A 26,251-nucleotide genomic window follows, 5' to 3' on the forward strand; every position below is an offset into this window, starting at 1 on the left:
GGTGACAAAGCCAACCTGTTACAACCAAACTTCAGTTCTTCAACTTGCTAAAGATGTGCTGTGCGATCACTCTAAGCCTACTCAGTTGTTGCATCTTTTCTTACCAGTACCTTGGGAAATAGAACCACAAAGACTAGACAGGGTCCCCGAGAGTCAGACTGCTATAGCATTACAGTGCTTTGTCGTTTGAATAAGAGCAAGAAACAGCCCTGCTTGCAACCTGTCAAGTTCCCAAATACGTGCCACAAACACTGTTCATCTTTCCCATGTACTGATGTTAGGGAAACACTGTGATCTGCCAATCAGCAAATGAAAGGGGGGAAAAATGTATTCTGTGGCTGGGGAACTGGGAAACCCCTCTACCTGATCAACTTGAGGCGTGTATTTGAATTCAAATAACTTACTATTCCCAAGGCGATTTGTAATGCCAAAATCTGCAGCAGGACCTGCCTACCCAGGAGATGACTGGCTGTTTATTCTGAGTTCTCCAAAGCACTTGCTCATTGAACAAGAGCAATCTAGAGCTCTTCATGTCTGAAGAACTATTTGTACTTCTTTCAGCAAAAAGCCCAAACCAAACAAAAAACCCAGCTCATTTAGGGGTTGGCTGAAGTATAAGGCTGTGTTGGTAGGAACATCAACTCCAAGAAACGTTTCCACCGCTGAAGGAAGCGGTCTCTTGTGACTTTCTCACAGTTGTTTCATTATCTGCTTTCCTTGCCTGACACTTACTTAGCAAGCTCTAAATCTCGTAGTGAGCGTATTTGGTCAACAAACACCAACAACAGCTGGCAATGTCTACTTGTTGCATCAACTCCCTTTTCTCAGTTGCCCAAATGACCTACGAATTTGCAAAACAGTTGCCCCGCACTAGAAACCAAGATTGCCACAACCCCGTTCAGCATGAGTTTGCAAGCAGGTCACACTGCAGAGACTCAAAACAGGGGCATGAAGAACTGATTATGGGATGAAAGACAGGAATCAGAGCCACCCAGTTAAAAACACAAGTGAGTTCTTCCTGAAAGTTGTACTGGTGCTATTTGTCATAACTGTTTGCTGGTAAACTTCCTAGCATAAAGTGAAATCTTAATAAGTCAGCTATTTTTGCTGTAACATGATTGTTAATAACCCACTTTTATATGATACAGTAAACCTAAAAATCCTGCAAGATAATCCACTGTAGCTGACACTGTATTCAAAAACAGCAGCATACTTACCAAAGTGTATGTGCTCAGTCTTCCATGAACTTAAAAACACAAGTCTGTCACAAGAGGCTGTGCAATACACACAGGCCCACTGATTTTTTTTATACTCCTCCGTGCATGAGATTCAGAGCTGTCCTCTAACAAAGAATGGACATTATAAAACCAAGTTACAAGTATTATGTTTAATTCTACATTTTATTCTCTACTGTGAGAAGGGAAATGACAGGAAAGCAAAAGATTCTATCATTTGATTTGCAGTCAACCAAGTTACTGAAACATATTTTGAAGGAATTATTTGAAAAAAATCCTTCATTTCTTTGAGGGGCAGAGATGGCTTAACCATTACTGTTTTCAAATCTGGATAAGACAGTCATCATGCAACCCAAGTGCTTGCTCTGCTGGGCAGAGAGCATTGGATCTGACATGAAACTACTGTGCAGCTAAAGATTTCAAGGGGATTAAACTGATCCAGCAGCACTTGTTTTCTGATATGACTTTTGTTTTCACACCTCTAAATACAAAAACCTCTAAACCTTAAACAAGTAAATATCATACACCGAAGTGCCATGCAATTATGACAATCATTTTAGCTGAAGACAGTTTAGACTTGTTTCAGAGAAACAGTTTATCTATTAGTCCGTTATGATTTATACATATGAACAAGTTTATTTCTCCCCAGAAGAAATAAGTTTTCCTGACATTCTTTTATAAAAACAAAAGAGCCAAAGATTGCCCTGAAGCTGTTATTATAAAGTAGACTCTGAAGTATCAAGTGAACTACGTAAGAGCAAAAGAACTCCAACTGATGCAGAGTTTAAAACTAGGTTTACAATTTCCTATTTTATTGGCATGAATGTATTTCTAAACTTAAAAACCCTTCTGGCAAGTTATCTCAATTTCTTATGACAAAATTTCTCACAACACACAAATATTTACAACATATACATATTTTTTCAGTCTTTTACAACTGGTTCTTAAAAGACAAACATTTTTATAGGTTACCACAGAACAAAAGCTGTGACTTAGTTGTTTTTTTTTTTAATTTCATAAAACTATCATAAGTTAAAGTGAATAGATTTTCTTTTAATTCCTTGTAGCATTTTACAAGTGCAACAGAAAAATATGAAGAACCAATTTAGGATAGCTGCAGTTCATTGGATAAATGTTGCCCGTTGTAATCACATTGTTTCACAGCAAATTCTTGAAAAAATAAGCACCAATCATTCTTGCAAAGAACAATTTTATCTAAAAGTATTGAAAAGTGTTAAATACAAGGTGTTTAATTTACATAACAAGCAATAAATACACCATATCCAAACTTTTATTCTGCATACTGCTACCCTTGTACATATAATGTACTAAAAAGTCAGCAAATTGTCAACACCTTTTTTTTTCTTTTTTTTAAAGAAATCAATTTGACTTCCAACCAACGGTTTGCTACTATAACAAAGGCCACAAACAGTACGTCTGGGACAGCATACAGTGTTAAAACTGACAAACTCCAAGGGGGAAAAACATCTAGCAAATAAATCAAAAAGCTGTAGATCATTGCTGGTGATATTAACATATACTAGAAAACCTTTATATGCTGCTACTATTTTTTTTTTATTTTATTGTTTAGTCAAATATTGTAAGAGCAAACTAATGCTCTTACAGATCAAAAATAATTGTGTAGCCACACTGTATTCTCATTGTCCTGCATGGAAAGACTTGATGCAATTTCATAACTTTGCTTGAGCCTTTATTTTACAACAGAGCATTACCTCTTACTCTAACTCAGAATTGCACATAAGAAGGCTATTAAAAAGTACAATAAAAATCTGCACAAATCAGACTTAAGAAGAGTCAGTATGCTGTACACTTTCTACAATATTATGTTGATAGGTGAATAAACAATAAAGAAGTGCTGCCACTAAGTTTTTTCAGAAAGTTCTTCAGTTGAGGAATAATCAAATGGAATTTCTGTTTGTTTGTTTGCTTTTTTTAAAAAAATGACATCCTGGTCAGTTTAAGACCTATAAGCTTATGCATTGAGCCTTAGAGACTGATCTTCTCTCCTCCTGGAAGAAATATCAATATCTATTGAATCCTTGCCAACAATGAGCCTTAATCTCTTTGCTGGAGGAAGAGGAATAAAGTCATCAAATTCATCATCATAGTCATCCTCCTCTTCATCATCCTCTTCTGATGAAGATTCATCTGCTGTTTCCTCTTCATAGTGACCATAATCATCTACTTCCATTCTTGACTCCAAAAGGGAAAGAGTTTCACTACAACACACACCATTTTCATGAAGGTCCTCAGGGTATGTCCCTTTGTTTTCTTCCTCTCGTTTCAGCTGTATCTTTAATTTTGTTGAACTATTGCCTGATCCTGAGTTAAACCCATTATTTAGCTTTGCTACATATAAATTATTATCTTTTTCATGGTCTTTACTTAATTTGATGCTTATTTTTGAAGAATTCATTCCATCATTTTCTTGGTCATTTGCCTTGCTACTGCTATCATGGCGTCTACGAAGAGTCAGTTTAGGGATCCCAGAGCTATTTTCAAGAATCAATTGTGCATCATACCTTGTGATTCGTCTTTTCTTTTTACTTTTTGCAGTTCTAAAACTGTCTTTTGCTTTAAAATTGTCAGATGTTACAACAGAGCAGCCACCAGATCCAGGGATACAGTCTTTATAGCCAACAGGTGAGTCCACTACATTATTCCTTTCTCCATGTTCTGAATGAGAGCTGATCAAATCTGGTACTTCATCTTTAGCAGGTGTATTGTGCGTAAGATCAGTTTCTTCTATTTTTGCAGATGGTTTCACAAGTTTTGCTTGTCGAGATTTCTTTTTTGACATGCCTGCATCATTTTTCTGGCACCGCCCCTCTGCTTTATGTGATGTTCCATGAGCCAGGTCATTTTCATTTATCGCATGAGACTGCTGCTCTAAAATGTCCGATCGTGTTCCGGTCAAATTATTTTTATAGTTATCCAACATATTTGGTTCAAGCTTTATGTCAGAGGTCTCCTTCAAATTCATCCTTGTTCTCATTGACCTCCTTGTTATATATGTGCAGGGTGGTATATCACCATGCTCATGAGCACCTTTCACAGAATTCAGTTTATATTCTCTTGCTGCATGCCTTGTTAAGCATCCACTAGAGACTGCAACTTTGACTGGTCCCTCCAATTCTTTATCCTTTTTAATGGGCAAATTTTTATACAGAACTACTTTAGGCTCTTTGAGAACTAAATTTCCCATTTCGAGCTTTCTAGAAGCATTCTTTTGCTCTGGCCTTTTGCACTGATTTCTCAACTTTATCTTTGAAAGTAAAGGCTTTGCAGGCTTTTTCAGTCTCTTTGGTACCCTGGAATTATTTATATGAGTTAGTTTAGATGAGGTAGAATTTGATGATGCTGGAATTCTTGATATAGACTGTCTCGTTAATGTTCTACTCTTGCCGTTCTTTTTTACGCCAATTGAAGATTTTCTGTTAGCTGTGTAAAGAAAAGGAAAAAAAAATTGTGTTATGACACTGATTTAACCTGAGGTTCCCCCCCCTCCAAATACAGCAGTTATTTTAATGTTCTCGATTGAAATGTCGAGACATGCAAGATAGTATTCAGAAGTAGAAAGATTACTCAACTTGCTGCTCAGACCTAATTTGGAATTGCCAAAATATATCTAAATTCCAGGTATACTTCCCCCCTGCCAATTATAAATGGATATCTTACCACTAGCATGTTTAGAAACATGACACTATGATTAGTTCTTGATATAAACGCACAAAAAATAAAGTATCACCTTGTGTTCTTGAAATACTTCAGGAAAACTGGTCATTTGCTATATAAATTACCTTCAAATTCCAGAACACACTACTGATCTAAAAAAACCAGAAGAATTTGCGAAGTATCTCAACACAAAGAGAGCAAGTCCATCACAGTGGAAGTTTTTCAAGTTTTTATGACATCTTTAATGCTGCACTCCAAGTTTTCTACTTGCTTACTTGCATTAGCTTTTTCCTGAGTGGTATCTGCATCAGTGTTAGAGCTGACAGATTGGCTGTCTGAATTTTTGCTGCTGTCACCCAACTTTTTAAGTCTGTTCAATCGTTTATCTGTTTCTCTCAGTCCATATTTACTATTAATCACAGGAGTAGGTGCTGGCAATCCCACTCTTGATTTAAAAGCACCAGTTCCACGTCTAAAAAAAAAAAAAGACATCATATATTAATAACCACTAATATAAATTTAGAACTTAGTTTCATAAACAATTCCAGGTATATTTAGAAAAATAACACCAATAATTACTGAATTTATTAGCATATTGTCCGCTGTTTCAATTAGATATCTACATAGGTATGTCATTTAAGTAAGATGTGCAGAAAAACCTCCCATTTATTTCCAGAGAAATGCAAAAGTGTTTTTTTTCCCCTCTTGCTTTTTGTCTATTTTAGGATCATTTCATAACCAAATTACATAGGTGAAAATTAAATATAGTAGTTCAAAATACTATCTGATATTAACTTGAGTAACAACTTAAAAGGATTATTTTTCTCCCACCACATCCTCTTAGTAAGAAAAAAGTGCCAGCTTCAGTTTTAATGCTTGTTACTGCCTCAGCAAGAGTTAAAAATTACATAAAATAGAATAAAATTATCACCTAGGTCTGTCTTCCTTTGGAACTGAAATGCTCCATTCATGCATTTATCATGAAACTTAAGTGGCTGAACAAACTTGCAACTCCTCTCACACTCCAAAAGTAATGATCAAAAAGGATAGAGATTACAATTCTTGCAGAATTCTTGCACTTCAGGCACCACTGCAAGGATCCCTTAGTACCTACTCATTCAGTAGATTCAGTAACCTGTAAACCTACTATTTCAGTGAGTTTGCACTTTATAGAATTAAAATTAAAACTTGCATTTGGATTCTAGTTTGTTGCACTGGAAGGAAACCTCCAAAACTTAACCATGAGTGCATTAGAAAGAGACCAGAGAGAATCTCAAGCTCCACAGGATTAAACACTATTATGCAGGCACAGTATTTTTCCTCAAATTAACTGATGTTTGATACGGAGCATTCTTTCAGTATTATTTCGAGTTCTGCAAATTACAGGTAGCTAAAATAAGATACTAGACTGAACTTAGCACAAACAGCCACTTCAGACCAGACAAGAACAGTGCCATAGATGGCCAGAATCATCTTCTGATACATCTGTCTTGTTTGGTGCCCAGTTATCTCAGTCAACATGAGCAAAACACGCTCACCTAGCAGTGTACATGCAAATATGCAAAGATATGCACAATTAATAGGTTAGGATTTTTAGAGGTTTGGGCTGAGGGCAGGAGGGGAAGGAAGAAGGAAGGTATGTATAGAGATACCCTTCTGTCCACCTCTCCACAAACATATCCAAAGGACTCTCAGAAATCTAAGATTTTAACATTACAAATTAACCCTTTTTACATCATAGCCATAACTGTGTCACTTAAAATTCATTTTGGTGGTATATGAAGAGTCAGGTGGCTTGTCTACGTATTTCATTTTTCACACTACGGGCATCTATTAAGGTGGCTCATGAGTTCTGCTAAGGACACATCTACCCTTGTTCAACCCCCTTACATTCAAACCTCTCCTATTTGACTCTTGTAGCACAGCCTTAAGATTCTTAAAGTTGGAATTACACAAGTGTTAAGTTTTACAGTTTGACAATGACAGAAGTATATGAAAATATGCCAAACATTCTGACACATGAAACCGGTCTATCCTGAAAGAGGAAGTATGTTGTCATTACATTTAAAGCCACAGTGAAAAACTTCAGCAAGAAAATCCCCATCAGTCCGGACATTACTGCTAATAAATAGCAAGAAACAAATGACTACGTTTGCCCAAACGTTTCTTCAGCACTTAACAGCTCCCAGAACCGAAGTACATTTTTACCAGTAGCTGTCTAGATAAAGTCTGAGACTCTATTTTTCACTTTGACCTACCAAGACATATGAGCTTGAAGGTCTGTACCTTGAATTGATGGGATTGTTTATTGACCAATCTAGCTAATAAAAATGAAGATAGGATTACTAATTTACTTATATGTGGGTGCATTAAGCTACTTCTAAATATGATTAGCATTTTGTCCTTTTTATCTTTCTTCCCTCTATAGATAGTTCAGAGTTGACAGAGGTTCTCTGCAACTCCTTCTGCTGAGGGTTAGGCGATTCACAAATGATGCTGAACCTCTGTTTATGCTTACAGTAACAGAAGTTTCAACAGGTCAGAAAAAGATTAGGAAATTCTTCCAAATGATATTAGGAAGAAGCTAGGTTGGGATGACATAGGTGAAAAACAAAGAAACAAGTTTCCTATTATTGTGAAATGGACGGATATAAGCAGATTCTGTCCAAACCAGTATATCTTCACAAATACATAAACTCTGAAGTTCTAATCACATATGGCAAAAAACTATTTTCCCTGTTCCCATCAGAACACAGAAAAACATCAATGAAATTTGCTTTTACTGATGGAAATAAGAGCAGTAGCTGGGAGTTCATTGTCAGCTGTCTGATAACTTCCATAACTGCTGTCTAGTCTTTTCGTTCCAGTTCCACTTTATCCCTTTATGTAATACAAATATGTGCAAGAGTCTTAGTTGCTCTCACTTTGAGTTGCTTACAGGACAGAAAAGAGGAAAAAAAAAGTGCGTGTCCATTCAGTAACAACTTAAAAAGTTGTTACAGAAAGTAATTATAGTATTTCAGAAAGTTTGACTGTGCATAATCAAGTACCTTCAGCTTCACTAAATATCACAAATACGCCCAATTCCACCTGAAACTTATTTATATTAACATTTACCTTTCACAGGTGTAACATTCGCAGTATTCATTATTCTCTCCAAAAAAGCCATCTCCGTAATAACAAGAGATTTCTTCTCCGGGTTCAATATCTCTTAGAGCTTTCACACATGCCGTATCTCTGCCAGTTGATACGAACTGGGAAAGGAGAAGACAGAAAGGGGGAGAGAAAAAGAAAGGCTAATCATTAAGGTAGAACAGCATTTGAATTAGAAAACAAAATGAAATAGTTGGGGAGGAAAAGGTGCAGGGATAGGGGAAAAAATTAGGCGGGTTGCTTTATTTATTATTTTTAGTTTTCTGCTTACCTTACAGTTAGGTCGGCAATCTGAAAAAGGTCCAAAAGATAAAGTCAATTAACTGTTGATAAGACCTGAAACATGAATAGTTGTAGATATCTAAAGTAAGGATTCACTCAGACTTCATTAATCTAGAATCTCAACTAAATATTGGGAGTTTTGTTAGGATTGTATAAAGCTGTGTATCAGAAGATGCCTGTTTTGATATAGCTTGGTTTCTGAGCTCTTCTTTGCTATTACAAACATTTGATTTCCCTTTTCTTTAAGGTAAAGATAATTTACCTTAAATCCTACCTGTTTTTCCTTGAGCTTAAAAACACAACAGTATCCAGGAAGTTTCTGTGTAAAAGGTGAAAGATGGTACGAGGAGCTCATCTAAGAAATACAATACTGTAGACTAAGTCCACTAATTAGCTACAGCAGGAATTCAGGGTATGCTCCACTAATTCAGCTGCCAGTTCCAAAGCCTCTGTGAAGAAGGTGTCACTTCCCAGAGCCTCTTGTGAGCTTCCCAGTACATAGCCCATTAGTTCTGATTTGGGAAACTCCCAACAGGATTATGTCCTACACTAATTCAGTATGCTAAATTACATCAGTTACATTCAGCAGACAAAATTCAGACATGCTCTCTTCACTACTGTGTGGTTTATCTTCCATATAATAATATCCTTCTGAAGAAAACTGCTTGTGTCATTTAACACCCTCTGTATACTTGCTACTCACCATGATTGATAAATGCAGCAGGACCAAGCCACAGCTGAGCACAGTTTTTCCGAGTGGAATACATGACACTGAAGTCATTCTCCCCATGTCTCAGCAGCATGTTTTCTTCCATTTCTGATAGTTCAGCAATACAGCCCACAAGTAATTCTATTTTATCATTCCGTTTCCTTTAGGGTAACATGAGTAGTAAAAGAAAGAAAATGTATGTCAAAAATTCAAAGGTATACCATGGAATATCTTCACAAAAGAGAAGTTGTCAGTAACAGGAAGCATTTCCTAATGCATTTCTACACCCCTGAAAGAAACAGATTTTAATTCACAGTCATGTGTCAGATCACTGGCCCTGAATGCTCTGCCTAGACACATATGGACAACTTCCGCATCCTTGTACGGGCACTGTTTCTGCTGGCAAGTTGCTTTTAGGGAGGCTGTTCTCAAATCCTGGTCAGAGTACGCTCACGAAGATGAGCACGGAGATTCTGAATATATTTAAAGGACACAAAACTGAAGCCAAGTCTTTTCAGTGCAAAGCTTCTCAGAGTATGCTGAGCATCCTACTAGTTTTGTGTCTGACAATTTTTTGGATATTTACAGGGCTTTGAGGCAGGTTTCCTGCTGCTTCTCAGAAGGTCACTCAAAGTTTGAGGATTAATGAGGATTAATGTTTGAAGATTAAAGAAATTTTTCAACACACCTAATACAAAGCTTCCTTCTCAGAAAGTCAGCAAAGTGGAGGATTGAAGCAAACAAACAAACAAAACCCAAAGGCAATATTGATTATATTATGTTCTGTGATTGTCAAGCTTCCAGCACCACTCGTGAGGAGCTAAACACTGGCCTCAACCTTCTTAAAGCTTCCTCTCCAACGCACTGAGGCCAGAGCCCCGCAGAAACAGCACAGCTCATTTCAAATGCTGACAGCCTAATGCCTAGCCACTCACTCCCAGTCTATCCCCAAAAGCATATTATCTTCTGAGAAGTACTGTTGTGACTGTGTATGGCCATACAGTAAAACAAGTAACAGAAATACTGTTGGGGAGAAGGGAAGAAGAGGGATTTTTTTTTTTTTTTTAAAAAAAAAGAATTAATTCAAGGATCTGCTGGCACTGCCTCTGACATGCACATCATGAAACTCAGACCTGAAAAAATGAGATGGGGAAACACATGGAGTTCTGATCCTGTGTCTCCAGGAGAGACCTATCTTGCACAATCAAAACAAATGTAACATCCTTCAATTTCACAATGGTGAAAGACTCATTTTCACCATGCTCATTTGTTATATAACAAATCCAGTATGACTGGAATCTTGACAAGGATGTATTTCTCGGAGAAGTCTTGTAACTAATTGATTTGAGGAAATTAATTATCTGACAGAAAAAAAGATGACTCAAAATCGTATACAAAAAAGTGTACGGCTAAGTCCAAATATACAATTTGTCATCTTATAGATAAAATGTATGGTGGGGGGGAAGAAGCCACCAAACAAAACAAGAAAAACCCACTTGCTCTAAAGGTTGAAATACGAAACGTAGCTTTGCATTTACTAGTTGAAGTTTTAATTTTATGTTACACCTTAATATACCTTTTTTTAGCGCACATCTTTCAAAATAATTGGCAGAAATACCAATAGTAAAATATGCCACTTACCATTCTTTTGTTGCAACAATTTTGGCTCCATTTTGCTCAGAAGAATACCGGTTACAAGGCAGTATCTCAAACCCACTGTCAGTTGCAAACATTCGTAAATAAATAAATACCTGCAATGAAAGAAAACAGCACTGTTCTGTTAAAAGTAAAACAGTCAGGAATGCTACTATATAGAGATAATGAAAGCTAATTAATTTGGAAAAAAAAAAAAACGCAGGAAATGGATATTGTAAAGAAACATTTGCTGAAACGCACATCCCAAATTTCCTGTGACACTTTCATTGTACGTTTTAATTATACACATTATTTAAAGTTATTTCTTTAAAGTGACTATCAAGAAGGTTTGCATGGATCATCTGAATATCTAAAGATTAAAAAACCAACCAAACAGCAGCAAAAAAAAAAAAAAAAAGATGCCTTGAACAGCACAGCAGACCAATGAGAACGAGTAATTTCTTGTTAGAGTCACTGAATATTTGTGTTCAAGAACTTTGCTCCAGTCTTCAAGAACCAGTGACCTATACTTCATAACAATTTTGTACAATTTTATTCTTTCCAGTTCTCAGTGAGGTACTACTGTCCATGAGAAATCCAGTTACTGAATTCAGGGATTGTTTGGTCAGTTCTCCAAGTTGTTCCTTCTGGCAGCTTTAGTCAAAGTGAGCCTATACTAGTAAAACACTTTGAGAAAGCAAAATTTGCCATCTAGTTTCTTCTAGATCACTAGTTCTGTTATTTTTTTGAGCAGGAAAAGGCCAAATTCGTTTTGGTTTTATCTAAAAACAACTAAGAAATTTATACTCATTTCTGAAGAGAATTCTTGTTTTGAAGTAAAAAAAAAATGCTAAGATTTCCTTGCAACTTTTGAGTGTCAACATCCTGTACTATATACAAAATGGGTTTGAGAGCGTGGTAGGTGGAGGAAAAGGAAACAGTATTTGTACACAAAGCCCCTGTACCACTAACAACCTCTGTATTTTAAGGTGGTGAGGTTTCTCACTTTGTCTTTCTCTGGCTTCTAATTTGATTTACAATAGTTGTAGATGAAAAAGAAAAATCTGTCAAATAAGTCCTCAAGAGTTTTGGCTTCCAGAAGTAGAGCTTCTCTCTTCTGCTTACAACTTATGCCAACAACAGGAGAGCACATGTCTATTGTATCAAAGGCAATGGAAAGTTGTCTTTTTCTTCCTCCCCCTTTCTGAGCTATCTGGGTTTGAAAAAAACAAAAGAAAGTTCCTGTCTTAAAAGAAAAAAAAAAAAAAGAAAAAAAAAGAAAAAAAAAGTCAAACAAGTATAACAGAACAGTGGATTACTTTCCTTTACTACTGCTGCATTCCTAAGAAATTTGTTAATACATTTTCTCAGCCTTTCAACCATCTGAAAAAGCACGTTAATTACAAATACACCTACATGTTCCTTGAACAACCTTTCCTGCATTTTGTTCTTGTTAAGAAAATAGTGCCGGGCCCAGTCACCTGACGTCAAGGACTTGAAGGCTTTTTCTAAGTGCTCATCCTTCTTAAAACGTTCAATCACCTCTTTTAGTTCTTCTTGCCTTCCTTTTATAGGTCGAAATCTGAAATAAAGAATAAAGCTATTCCAGTCCACTTTTATTCATTCTCAAATCTTCCTCACAGTACAGAGTTCTTTTGCTAACCATATAAATGTTTTAATCTCAGCATAAAGAAACTGATCATTACATAGTCAAATCACAGACCCTCATTTCCAGGGCTCCAAAGGTAAAGCCAAGCATACTACTTGGAACTTTAAAATTCTCTTGACAGGTATTTTTTTTTTTTTTTACAAAACAAGTCTCTGATGAAATTAGCCAGTGAAGAATAATATTCTTTTTTTTAAAAAAACACATCTATCATTTAGAAAGAGGCAGCTAAAGAATACAACAAAACCTTTGTTGTCCTTACTTTCTCAATCAATTTATTATCAGTAAAAGTACTACAGATGCAATAAAAAAAAATCCAGCAAATGAATTAAATGATATAAGCTTCCCTGTACCCTGGCAAAAGATCTAGACAATTCTGTGTTTTCTTCTGGGAGGTGGTAAGCAGGGAGAAAGAGGTTATTTTAAAATTTAAGTCTCGACAGCCTCACATGCTACACTAACAATTTTTAAACAGAGAAAACATACAACAGTTAGGCAGTGCAATTCAAAAGAAGAATTTTCTTCAATAAGAAGAAAAACCTCAAACGGGGGGAAAAAAAAAACAACTGCTTTGATAATTCTTTACAAATCAACTATTGCCTTAGCAAAACTGTATTATATTGACAAATCCACTTTAAGTATTCATATGTAGACTTCAAACTTAATATTTGCATACATATAAAAAAAAGACTACATGGGAAGTATCTATAAGCATAAGCACACAACACAGATATTACATCTGTGCAAAAGTCATGCTCCACATGTCAGTGCGAGTATGACAATCTTTCAAAAAATCCGCTTAAAGAAAACCTAGTTACCTAAACTTTGCACATAGACAAAAAATCTGAAAGTAAAATCCTCTGTGTTAGCAGGGAAGTCCAGCTTCCCCCAAAGCTTGACATTTAAGAAAGGTATCCTCCACATCTTCAACAGAAGCACTTAGTGACAAAAAACAGTGCTCTACATGACTGCAAGGTCTAACAGACCCATTTCTAAAATACAAAGTCATCAAGAAAAAGCAAGATTTGGTTAGACGTTATGCCAGATCCCAATATATTGCCTCTGTCTGACACTTATCTTGCCTCTGTCTGAGCACATATCTATGTGTATTTTCTTGGGGAGGGGGAAAAGGATATTTGCTTTTTTGAGCATATAATACACCCAAGGGTACTCTTTTCAAAGATAAAGATTTTCAATGGTTATTAAAAACTTTTTTTTTTTTTTTTTAAGTACACAGCTCACATTTACTTGCTTAACACTGCATAACAGTAAAAGCGTTAAGCAAGTTAATACCTCTTGAACAAATCCAAAAGACACATTACTTGTTTAAGTGTGTACCAGCTTCATTACCTTCGCTGGAGGCTGATACTATTTCCCACTACTTACCACCTAAAGTATTTGATATCTGTATTTAACAACAGATGTAAACAAAGGGAAATAAATTCCTGAAGTTAATCTAAGGAAGCTTTATCATCTCCTTCACTGATATTCTTTTTTTTTTTTTTTTTTTTTTTTTACTGTATCACTGGGCTTATCTTCATTTTAATGTGTCAAATACTTCCAGTAGCTCATTTTGAGAAGACAAGAAAGATGCACTTCTTATACGCAACTTGTCTGAAGGAACAAAAGATGCTAAGTGCTGTATATTCCAAATTTATTTTACCTCAAAATAGGAAGAGTTTAATCAGAAATAACTAACAATGAAGAAAATTCAGCTTCCTTCATTAGGAGAAAAATTCTGTTTGTGTGCCCTTGATGTAATAAAGACCAACCTCGTAAGAGCCACACCACTTCCACTGGCAACGCAGGCATCAGCATTCTGTAGCACTGCTTTTACACAGAACTATCTTCTAGGCAGGTGCCATTTGCAAAAACTTCCTTGTATTATAATAAGTCTTTCTTTAGATTTTTTTGAATACCACAAATATCAGCTAAACCCTTACAGCTTTCACAGCAGATGATAACATGAGTAGTTCCAAGAAGGCATCAGATGAACTTTCTGCTGTCTGGGATAACAACCAACAAGACAGGTTTTATTTCTTGGGAGGGGGTGGGGTGGAAGAAAGTACTTCTAAAACATACGCAGTGAAAACTGCAGGAAGCATCGGGCCAAGAAGTTTCATATTAATTCTTCACTAAAGGACATTTCTATCCCATTTCCACTAAGAGTTAACTGTCTTTAACAAGCTGCTGAAACTTCATTATAGAAAAAAAAAGATCCCTTCAGACTACAGATGACACTAGCATTACTACTTCTGTTTGGTAACATAGGGAAGTCTCCCTCAACTGTCAGTCAGATAGAAGGAGAAACCTCCCTACCCTCCTAAAAACAGGAAAGGAGACCTTTCCCAGATTTGATAGTCCTAACTCAGAGCTTCACCAGACATTAAGAGTATTCACAATGATATAGCCTGAACTGAAGCCAACTAGTTTCAGGATAGGATTTGCTTTCATTTTCAGTTTAAATCAGAAACAACTTTACCTACAAGGAACCAATTGCACTTCTATTGCCAGAACTACAAAGCATATCAACATGCAAAAACATAAATGTGTATACAAAATGTTGGCCTGTTAAGTGTAAACATTATGGCAGGAAATTCTGTGGGTTCTCCTCCTATTAATTGCAATTGGTCTTCAGCTATTTCTGTTTGTGCTGGGCTAAATGAATGATAGTTCTCTCCTCCTTGTTTGTGTGTGTAAATGCATTGTCTTTAAAAAAAAAAAAAAAAAAAGTCAAGTTATCTGCAAGAGCAAAGATCAGTATGGAAAACAAACATCTGAGACAGGCAGTATACGTTCTAGTAAGACACGATCGTGCTTGCTTTATCAACATCATCAACAAGAAGCTTGGTCAATGCCAGCAAAAGAAGCCAGTATCTTAACTCAAACTTCGGAAAAAAAGCAAGGCAGACATTAAGGTTAAACAGTGGCTCTTGATGAATCTATGAAAAAAAGAATCAACATCCTATATCATCTAGCAATTAGGAACGTATCTAATAGCTCAAAAGTGCCTCTCAAATTTCAAGTGTTCCACCACATACATTTCTAGTCAGCCTTCAAGAACAGTATTTCTATCTTAGGTAACTCAGAACTAGAAACCTACACTTTAAAGAGCCACCTATGTACCCCCATGGATCCCTTTCAGCAGATATTTCTACATGTTCTCATTTCATGCATCCCACCCTGCCAGCAGAATTCCTTTAAACGTCTAGCAGCAGCTCATGTAACACTACTCATAAATTTACAAGTACGAATAGTCAGCATGTGCCCAAGTCTTGGAAAGATCACAAAGAAGGCTGGAAACAGGAAGGGGGTGAAGAGACAGCTTAAAAAAAAACCCCAACCAAACAACCAAAAAAACCTTTTAAAACATTAAATGATCAGATGAGTGGTGTGAGGCAGTATACAAACACTTGAAACTTAACACACAAACTAGGTCTTTAAAGGAACATGCATTTGAGGTAACCTCTCCAGTGCATCTCTACCAAAATGGTTTACTGAGCTTTTTTTAAACATGGTGACAAGACAGAGGTGACCAAAAGACATACAGGAGTCAAGTCAAACAACATAAGTGTCCACAGATGCACAAAGGATATCAGGGCCCAACTACATGATGTCAAGCATCTAGCTTCAAGGGTTCCCAAATTGATGAAATGTAAGGGCACTTCGCACAGTGAGCCCAAGTTGTTCAAAGCTCAACAGTGCACAAACCGCACCGGATTCCAATGATGTATATGGGAGTATACAAGTGTATGCTCCAATGATGTATGCATCCACTGATGTATATGGGAGTATATAAAGGTCACGGACTAATCTAGACTACTACGACCCAGACTCCTCAAAGCATCAATATTTTCAGAGGTGTCTTTCCATGCAGGCTCTAAAAGGTGCTTGCTCTGAAAGGATTTGAGACAGGAAAGAAGCCAGTATGCCAAGAAACCCTGGATGTTGAGTCTTCCTTAAGAATTTGAGGGTCTGTTGTATTTTAGTTTAGACACTTCACTCCTTCCAGAAGTATTAGGAAAAGCAGTTTATTCATTAGTCTTTCCCAGTACAACCTACCAGAAAGCCAATCAGTTGTCAGAAATAACCTTAGGTACTATGCTTTTGATGTTACAGGATTTCCTTATTGGCATATGAAGTTAGAAATCTATATATTATCTGCTAAGAGCTACATAACTGTTTTTCAAACACCACCATAAAAAGAACTTGAAAAGAAACTACAGCTAAACATACATGAAAGCTGAGTCAAAGAAGTGGCTTTTAACGCCAGTAAAGTAAGGGACTAGTTCAAAGAAAAAAAACCCAGAGAGATAGGAAAGAGCAAAAGAAAACCAACAAGCAAAACAAGCCAACCAACCCAGTCTCTAAACAGAGAAGCAATAAAATCAGAATTGTGTTTACCCAAACTTCTAGTTTGCTCCCATAAACAGTGCCTTTATTAGATTCCTTCATGAAAACCAAACAAGATTCTCCAGTATTTGAATCTGCTCGTATGCACAGACCCCTTGAACCATCCTACAAACAGCTTAGGGGGGCAAGTCTCACAGAACATAGTGTCTGCTGCAAAACAATGTGTTGTCAAAAATAAGCTAAGAGTGAAAAGCTCAGCGACTACAGTATGTTTAAAGAAGATTAATATCCCTTCTTCCTGACAAGCTGAAAATAGAAACTTGTCAAATATCCCTGCAAAATATTTATTTTCCCTAGTCAACAAGATCCAAAAAAAGTTAAGGCCATTGTAATTTCATAATCAGCTACAAGATGGTCTTATCCCACTTAAGGGCCAGACTGAGGTGATTTCAAGTAAGACTTGGGAGAATGGCTTGGGGAAGCAAATCTCTCTCTCTTTGTCTCTCAGGTTTCTCTTACCTCGGGAATACTTAATCTTGAAACTCCAAGGTATAAAGCCAAAGGTCAGTGAGATGCTTGCCTATAAAGGAAGTTAAAGGAGAGGTTCTGGTAAGTTCAGGAGCACAGTACCTTGCTCAGTCACTGACAGCAGTGAGTTTGAACAAAAAGGATAAACTGACCCTGCAAGAGATCCAGTATGGAACTCCACATAGTGCATATATCTGACAAACAGCACTAATGTACAATAAAGACTTATACTGCTAAATCTATTCCTTAAATTCTGACTGGAGAACATTAGAAAGAGTGAATTCATCAAAACACAGCATCCCAGTGGCCTCTGAACAACAGTCACTTTGTTTAGAAGATATTTTATTTCAGTGGCTGCGGAAATATAGCATGTTACTTTTTACTAGCATCAGAGATTCAGCACAAAAGCTAACACTGCAAAGCCATTAAGCATTCAAGGCAGCACAATTTAACAAGAGTTGAGAAATCAACCATTTATAATCTACACGGAAACAATTTCTTTAGTTAACATAAATTTTGGCTTTATATCTTTTTTGCAGCTTGTAGTATGAGTACCTTTATCAAAAGCTAGTTATACAAAATTAATTTTTTGAAGGGCAAAATTTAAAACTACATTTTTAATGAAGAAAATAATCCATCTCTATTTAAATTTCTTGAACAGAAACTACACACACCAGTGTGGTAAAAGCTCAAATATGGTCTAGAAGAGAAGAAAATTTCAACAGGCACACAATTTCACTCTCCTTAACAGTATTAGCAAATAAATCTCTTCTGTTTGTTTGATTTAATAAATACTGAGAAAAAAAATACTTTCCCTTACTCCTACTCTGCCACTCCACATGGTAAATTTAATTTAGCAGTTAGCATGACCATGGTGTACAAGCCACTCCATCTTTTGGAGATGAAACACTAAGTTCAGCTAACAGTAAAACTACAGAAACTGTACAAGAGTAGTATTTTTTGTACGCAAAATATTCAGCGGCAGCAGCACAGTAATTCCAACATAGCCATTGTGTATTCGGGAAGGAGAAGACAGGAGAAGAAGCAAAAGCAAAATTAGAGGACTTTACTGAATGAACTTACTGCATCAAAACAAGAATAAAAAAGATTAGAGAATGCAGATTTTAAACCAAAGTGATCAAATAAAATGATTTTGGGCAATAAGAACACAGACATTCAGGTCTGAAGAAGATAAAAGCTTCAGTACGAAACAGTGTGTTGCTAAGTAGAACGGCTGTGTGCCTGTCACACAGTGCCTCCACAGCACCAGATCACTGGAAGTTATCTATACGGCCAGCTAACCTCACTTAGCAGGAACCAAATGACTTTTTCTACCTCCGAATTCCATTAACTCAAGATGACTACTGAGCCCTTTAATTATTCCTATTCTGAAACCAGCTGAAGAGCAGATTGGAAAATCAGCACAGACCCATGAATGCAAATGATTCAGAACACAGCATTCGCTGCTTTGCCCATGTCTTTACTGCAACACGGACACCCTAAGGGACACAGGGTGACGCATCTTGTCAAGATCAGGAATGACTGGTGTTTTACCCTTTAAAACCAGCAGTTGTGCTTGGTACCACATTGAGAGAAAGCAGCTTCCAACTACTTATGCTACATCCCCAAATTCTGTCACGTTTGCTCTGGAAAGCCTGTTCATTTAGTCTCACATTATCAGGCAGAACCACTCCCACCACCTGATGGTTTGCAACATCACTGAAAGCAGCAATACGGACTTAGGAAACGCACAGACATCTAGATTTTCCTAAAAGGAGAGAAAACCTGTGGCACTTTGTAAACTACCTGGAAACCTAGAAAACACAGGAACTGCTCTCAGTGCTCCCCAGCACTGAGGGGAGCTTTACAGAACTAGGAAACAACAGCAAGACAGATAACAGTCCAGTAGTATTATAATCAAGAGTCTGGTTTAAAATATAAATTATAACACCTTTCAATGTAATACAATAAAACATGCACTAGCCATTATGGCATGCAACTTCAAAACTCTCTTCAGCCTAGAGAAATGCACCTGAAAATAAGAGATTGTAAGATGTGCAAGAATGCCCTCGGCTGTTTACAAGCGTAAATTTTAATCCCTAGCGTTACATGAGCTTCAATCCAGGAAACAGTTTGCAAAATAATGGATTTTGTTTTTACAAACAGGACAGATGCATGACTAAGTAAATCTTACAACGAAGATATCTTTTGTTACAAAAAAAAAAAAAAAGTCTCATATAACAGGATTTGAACAAGTGACAAAAACCTCTTAGAATAGCTGTATTTGTCAACATAACACTTCCTAACATATGGGTTTTTTGGACTAACTGGTATCTTACTATTTTGCTAAGAGCTACTGATCTGGGGGAAGAATGACCAGATGGCTTGTGAAGAGGGTCAGAAGCTCTGAAAACAATCTGCTTTCTCTTGGAAACTCAAAATGAAAAAAGCAGAAGTTACTTTTGGGTAAAACCACAGAAGTTTCCAGACCTACATTTTATTCAGTCCACCAAACCCCTGGTGACAAGAAGAGATTTCAGAGGAACACTGGACAAAGTCACTGGGAGATCTGATTGGAATCTATTGAGAACGAGCTTTCAGCTCTCTCAAAGAATACTGACTTGAAAGTTTACTGAACTCATACACCAATTCCTCAGATAAAGAAAATCATCCCACACTTCAAGTCCTCTGTATGGTTTCTGTGAAAAAATGAAAATGCAACCAGCTTCTTGTCACCACTCTATCATGAGATCATAAATTCAGTTCAAAAGATGGAAAAGAGTGAAAGAGAAAGAAAAAAAAGGAAAGAAGCTCCAACAATAATATAGCTATTTTGCTAGAATTTTAAGAGAGATACTCTGGGCAAAACAAGAGGTCTTTACAAGCTCTTCAACTAATGAATGAGACAGTACAAGAAGGGTTCACACAGAAAACAAACATGCAAAAATATAGACTTAGCTTCCCAAGGTAAGGAAAAGTTTAACTTCCGTAACTCATTATCATCTTATGCTGATTATCAACTAGTTGCAAGAATACAAACCTCATATGCATTTCCAATAGCTGAACAGAATACCTGGCACGCAGTAATTGCCACAGTATGTCTTCAAACAATCAGAAAAAGGGAACAAGAAATATTTTCTGCTTGACACCATAAACGATGTTTTAAGTTCATCTTATTAGACAAACTATATTTATACGCCTTTACTACACTAAAGAAAGAGGTGCCCATAAACAAGCTGTAAATCTTAATCACTGCTCCAGGATTAAGTTCGGGTACAAGCATCTAATGCTTTTGAGCTAGTCTAGTCTTTTCATATTTGCTCCACCCTCCCCCTTCCTTCAGTGTCATATGGCAGCAATAAATCTCAGGGCTTCTAAAAAGATTGCATCTCACTAGATGTAAGGAAGATGATCCAAGCTACACAGCTAAGATAATAAGTAGATGTTACCGCTATACCAAAAAGATAAAGGAGTCGGCATAATTCTTGTTTATTTTAATCCATTGCAACAACAGAAGTTCTCTCGAAAGGACATTAAAAAAGAATCAAGATGTGTTTCTGATAGAATTTTTAAGCCTCACCTAAGTATTTCCCATAGTGTTCCAAGATTAATAACTATTGTCCTTGAAGACTGCCTGTAACTGTTCTCCAAGTCTGAGAAAGGAAGAAATACATGATAGCCTTTGTGGATTCTTTTGTTTCAAATCAGCAATCAAAAAAAGTATTCTACTGTCAAAAACGTATTAGCAGAAAACATAACATTTATGAAAGCAGCTTCTCCAACTATTAAATACTGAATACATAATTTTCTCAGCAAAAAAAATTAGCTACATAGGCACTTCTGTAGACTACCATTCACACAAAAAAACTAAAAACTAAAAAAACATTGAGCATCTATAATTAGCTCAATTAACTACTGGAAACACAAAGTCACTGTGATAACTGAACTGTAAGAGTACTTATCTAGACACTGTTTTGGAATGTGCTGTTGTAACCAATAACACTGAGAGAACAGGAAGATTGCAAGCATTCCTCAAAGATGGATGCTGCACTCTAGGGGGGAAAAAAATCTCTTTATGAAGTCTTTACAATTATAAAGACCACACTGCTGCAGTTCCATGTGCACCTCAAGCTGTCAGATTATACTAGCAACCATTTATGTTACATGACAACACCAATTAATTTAGCAATCATTTTTAAAGCAATCAGCTTGTTACATACATACAAAATCTACTTAACTGTCACTGGTAATGTGACTGTGCTGCACAGGTAAACTTTTCTTCTTTACAAATAGCTATGGCAACAGGTTTAATGGGTAAGTAATCTTTTTCCCATGATTTGCTGCATGGAAACTCTAGCTCAGATCAAGGTCTCTCATTTATTTGTAGAGTAATTAGCACACAGCTCCTGTCCTTAGAAGCTTACCATTTATATATAGCTTCTCCATTAAGCATAACAATATAGATCTTGTTCACAAAAAAGAGCTTAACAGGCACCTACAGAATATACTTATGATTGGTGGCATGTCTGTAAAAGAAGAAGAAGCATGCAACAACTAAACCACAAGTCCACACTGAATTTGGGACAGAAGTATTCAGACAGGTATATAGCAGTGCAAAAGTATGTACAATTTTGGCAAGCAGTTTCCCAGTGTGCACATTAATCAATCTATACACACAGACATGTCCAAGTAGCATTCCTTCAGCATAGGTCCACATGAATTTGAGATCAAGTGGCACCAAGACTGAATTGCTCAGGAGGTTAAGCCCTTCTTGTGATGTGATAAAATTAAAAAGAAAAAAAAAGAAAGAAAAAAGAAAAAAAAAATCAGGCACATTAAATAAACAGAAAACTCCCCCAAACACCAAACCCTTAACTTCTGTCTTTGAAGTATTATTTCAAATGGCTAATGGTTTAAATCTTACTAATAGTTAACCGTTTAAGTTAGGAGACAAGAGTGTCTATTATAAACATTCTATTCTACAGCAGGATTTGACATGAAGGCTAATAGAAATACCTATGATAGGGTTACAGATGCATGCTGTTACAGGGCTCAGAGCTCCAGTCTCAAATTCAACATCATTCTAAAGGCTGAAGCTACTCACAAACTGCCATTTTTTCAGACTTTTGTAAACATGTAGGCAATTTCATAGTTGTCCTCTGATTACATTAATATGATCAATTCTTTTCTAGAAGAATAAAGATAAGTTACCTAGTATTCATTTTGTGTGTCTGAAAACCTAAATAGGGATCAAGAACCAAACTAGTTGCTAGGTCGTCGTTTTCACACAGCTCCTTGGCAGACATTCCTGAGGAAGGCACATAACGACTCTGGCCCTCAAATCCTGAAGCACCGCTACCTGCAAATAGAAGAGCATAAAATCAGATATCACTCGGGGCATACTGTTAACATCAAGCTGTATTTCTTGCCATGGAGGGCAGGGAATGAAACACTTAAGGAGGAAAACGAATTGTATAAAGAAGTATGGGCACAGTTAATTTTTCACTTATGTATTTGTTGGTTAATTGGATAGCCAATGCAGAAAGTACTTTAAAACTATTTTATGGGTGCCTTGAAGCATGTTCTCCCAACATACAAATAAATATTCCCACTGTACACAGTTCAGTTATGCTTGCCCCTGAAATTTCACACCTATAAACACGATAAAGCCAACTCAATTTTCCAAAATCTGAATAAAAGATACACTCTGAATTTGTCTTTAGTCCTTCATCCCCAATCACTAATGAAAATAAAAATCCATATTCCTTAAAAGCTGCTTCCTAGTGGCTATTAATACAGGTGACTTAATTCAATATGAGGTTTATGTCTATAAAAACATTCAACTGGGCTGGTAATTCAAATCTTAACTGTAATCTGTTTCAATCACACTAGTTTTCAGCTAGTGCAAGTGATGTATTTTGCATGTGATCTGTTCAAAATAAATTTACATCCAATGATTTGCTTCACTTTTGAACTAAAGAGATCCATATGCCTAAGTGAGTTATTACAACTAATATAAACATAGTTAATCTATCTGATAACTACATGCTGATAACATAACTTCCTTCAAGAATTAAGATAAAAGTCTGACTTTCCGATTTAAAAATTCCCCCTTTAAACACTGGTAAGATGAATCACATACAACATTAAGTCACATAAATAAGTGCATACATCTGCTTGATCTTCTCTCAACTCCATTTTTGCCAGTCTTCGGATTCTCCTTTCCTGTGTGCTGCAATTTGGTCTGATTCTGTGGGTGGTCATTAGACGATTTGCTTCCACTTCTCCTGCCATTCACCACCATGTTCTTGGATTCTCCCAGCCACTTCATTCCCACAAAAAACCTGACCCAGTTGCATTTAGTCACTTTTCAAAAGGCTTGGAGAAGTGGATGAATATGTTCAGTTCCAATTCCTGCTGGAAGTAAAACATTTAAAAATAATTAGCACTAACTGGGAAATTTATTTTCAAAACATAGCTTCTAAGGAAAAGATAAGAATGTGATTGTCATTCCCATTAGAAATAACAGAAAGTTGTTCATTAGCACTAGCACAGGGAACCACTGCAGACACAAATACCCAGCAAAACTATTGTTCTATAACTTACTACCAGATCTAGAAGCAAAGACAGAATTCTAATGCTGATACATTGTTCACGCAAGAAAAGCTCGGACTTAAGAACTGCACAGGTATGTGCATGCATGTGTGTGTCTGTGCATACTCACACGCATGTGTGAGCACATCCATGTTTATATACACATATACACACACAGAGCTCTATGTGTGATGTCAAAACCAGATTATTTTCAAGTAAGATTATATTTACAAATAAATAAAATCTATAACCTGTTTTGAATCTACAGCAAACAGACATTACGCAAACATCTTCTAAAAAGTAACAGTAACCACAATGAAATATTAAAGAACTCACTGAAGACATTAAATCAGTTAGGTTAGTATTCAGGGTTCAGAAAACTTCAATCATGATCTAGAGGCCCCAGGCTTCTTTGGCAGCTACTTTTTTGCAGTGTTTAAAAAAACGTTGCATCTGGCTCAATGGGCCAGTACTAAGTGAGGTCACAAATAGAGCAGAAAATTTACAGTATGAAAGTGGCCAGCATCATCTTGTTTTTGCCTGCAGTCCAAATGTCTTTTGCATAAATAATTACTATCTAAGCAAGCTAGCAATCTTTTTGAACACAGCAGCATCTCACTCTGGGTAACTTGCAGAAAAAGAACCCAACTGATTTATACAATTATTTTACAACTACATTTATGCATTAATAATTCATTTACTTGCTTTTAATCCATCCTCCTCTCTACAGCTCTCTCAAAGAAATAAACTACATTTTTTTTCTCCTCTGAGGTGTTAATGCTTTGTCCACAGCAAGCTTTCTATGTTCAGCATACAGTGTTATCAGGTAACAAACATTTCAGTCAGACAGAAGAGATTCAAACTACTAGATATTTTGAAAAAACATCAGTGTAGGATATATATTTCATAACTTCTGTAGATATTCTGTTTTTAATCAGTTAAGACTAGCATAATGCTCAAATTCTGTTAAATACCTATGTCATCAAGCTACTTAAAGCAAGAGTGTTCACAGAACGTAACAGAAACATCTCGAGAAAAAGTGGCCTCAATATAGGGAAAAAAAGAACTGAGAGGATTTCAGTGGACAAGGAATTCTCTTGCTGCCAGCAACTGAAAGAATTGGTTTTGACCAAGATTTAAACACCTCAACAAAAAACAGGTTTAAGTGCCTATTTTACTGGCCCTGTGGGCTTTGTTACAGTACAAAACAGCACTGAAACTGAACAATTTGTTGACAACCAGAATGCAGAATTTGTTCTGCCTGCTGGTAAAATAGAAAGTTACCAGTTACAACATTCAGAAAACAAAACCAAGTCACCTTAATATTTGCTAGGAAAAAAAAATACTCACTGCATTTAGCTATATCTAGAAACAGGCAATTTTACAGAGTCTCTCCAAAAAAACTGTTGAAAATCTTGTGGCCTGATCTGTACTAAACAATAAAGACAGACTTTTACTTTTTTCTTCAGGAAAAAAAGAAAGTTTTCCACCGAAACTTCTCTCAGAAGACAACTACTCCATGAAAATCTGTACTGACCGTTGCACAGATACTTGATGACAAACTCACTCTGTTAAGCTTGACTCTTCCTGCTTCTCAGTCAATTTATTTTACAGTTCTGTATACTGTAATTAAATCCTGTTTGCACATTTGTGCAATAATAATAAAACATAGCATTCAAAACATAAACCTACATTAAAGATTTCAGCCAAATTCAATCTTGGTCTCTTATAAATCAGGACTGAACTATCCATAACACCCTGTTGTAATGTAGTCCTGTGCTGTTGTTCATATAACAGCTCTCTGTTGTTCTATCACCATTAAAGAGCAGTGCAGAAAATAAAATCTATCATGATGTCCCACTGTAGGAGATGAACACCAGCCTGCAATTATTTGCAGGAAAGATGCTCACATAGCAGCCTTTCAGGCAACTAACATGCATGACAGCTGCATACTTCAGCTGCAGAAAGGTGCGCTCTGCATGAGGACAGCAATGGACCTGTCACACCTAAGCCCAAATCTCAGGAGGGTGAGCAGTATTTATACTAAGACATTCCTGCATGACAATATTGTAATGACAAGGAAAGCATTTATGACAAAAAAGCTAAGAATGAACACAGAAAGGCCACGTAAGAATACTCAGACCACACTCAGTTTTAGAAAAACGCAACATTTTGCTTTTGCAGCAAAATGTATTGACATAAGTGACTACAGAAGCACTCCTCCACAGTAAAACCAAAAAGTAACTCACTTGGTGAAGTCTAGAAAAAAAAATCTGGTGAAAAATTCATTATTCTTCTGACTTGAGCAGCCTGAGATATAAACACTGAGCACATCTGCAGAAGGAAGAAAACTTTTGTCTCCCTCTACTGTTAGCTTTTATTTTCTAACACTGGCCAAAG

At 36.4% G+C, this 26,251-nt stretch overlaps 1 protein-coding gene across 7 annotated transcripts in view; it reads right to left on the reverse strand.

Annotated features, from left to right (window-relative positions):
- Positions 1-2,026: 2,026 nt before the first annotated feature.
- The window catches only part of KMT5B (lysine methyltransferase 5B), a 29,901-nt gene continuing 5,676 nt past the window's right edge, over positions 2,027-26,251 (reverse strand). The window contains exons 2-10 of one of the 7 annotated variants that reach the window (XM_062577198.1): positions 23,429-23,671; positions 22,469-22,616; positions 12,253-12,292; positions 10,717-10,826; positions 9,070-9,236; positions 8,356-8,375; positions 8,049-8,185; positions 5,207-5,403; positions 2,027-4,697 (exon numbers count right to left, since the gene is read on the reverse strand). In XM_062577198.1, the coding sequence (XP_062433182.1) occupies positions 3,229-4,697; positions 5,207-5,403; positions 8,049-8,185; positions 8,356-8,375; positions 9,070-9,236; positions 10,717-10,826; positions 12,253-12,292; positions 22,469-22,616; positions 23,429-23,588 (2,448 nt within the window). In that variant the 5' untranslated portion in view covers positions 23,589-23,671 and the 3' untranslated portion in view covers positions 2,027-3,228. Of the gene's footprint in view, positions 4,698-5,206; positions 5,404-8,048; positions 8,186-8,355; positions 8,376-9,069; positions 9,237-10,716; positions 10,827-12,126; positions 12,293-17,248; positions 17,302-22,468; positions 22,617-23,428; positions 23,675-26,251 lie in introns of those variants that run through there. The other 6 variants (XM_062577196.1, XM_062577197.1, XM_062577200.1 and 3 more) reach the window with 6 other exon arrangements.

Source organism: Rhea pennata, chromosome 5 (genome assembly GCF_028389875.1).
Source record: "Rhea pennata isolate bPtePen1 chromosome 5, bPtePen1.pri, whole genome shotgun sequence".
Classification (NCBI taxonomy): Eukaryota; Metazoa; Chordata; class Aves; order Rheiformes; family Rheidae; genus Rhea; species Rhea pennata.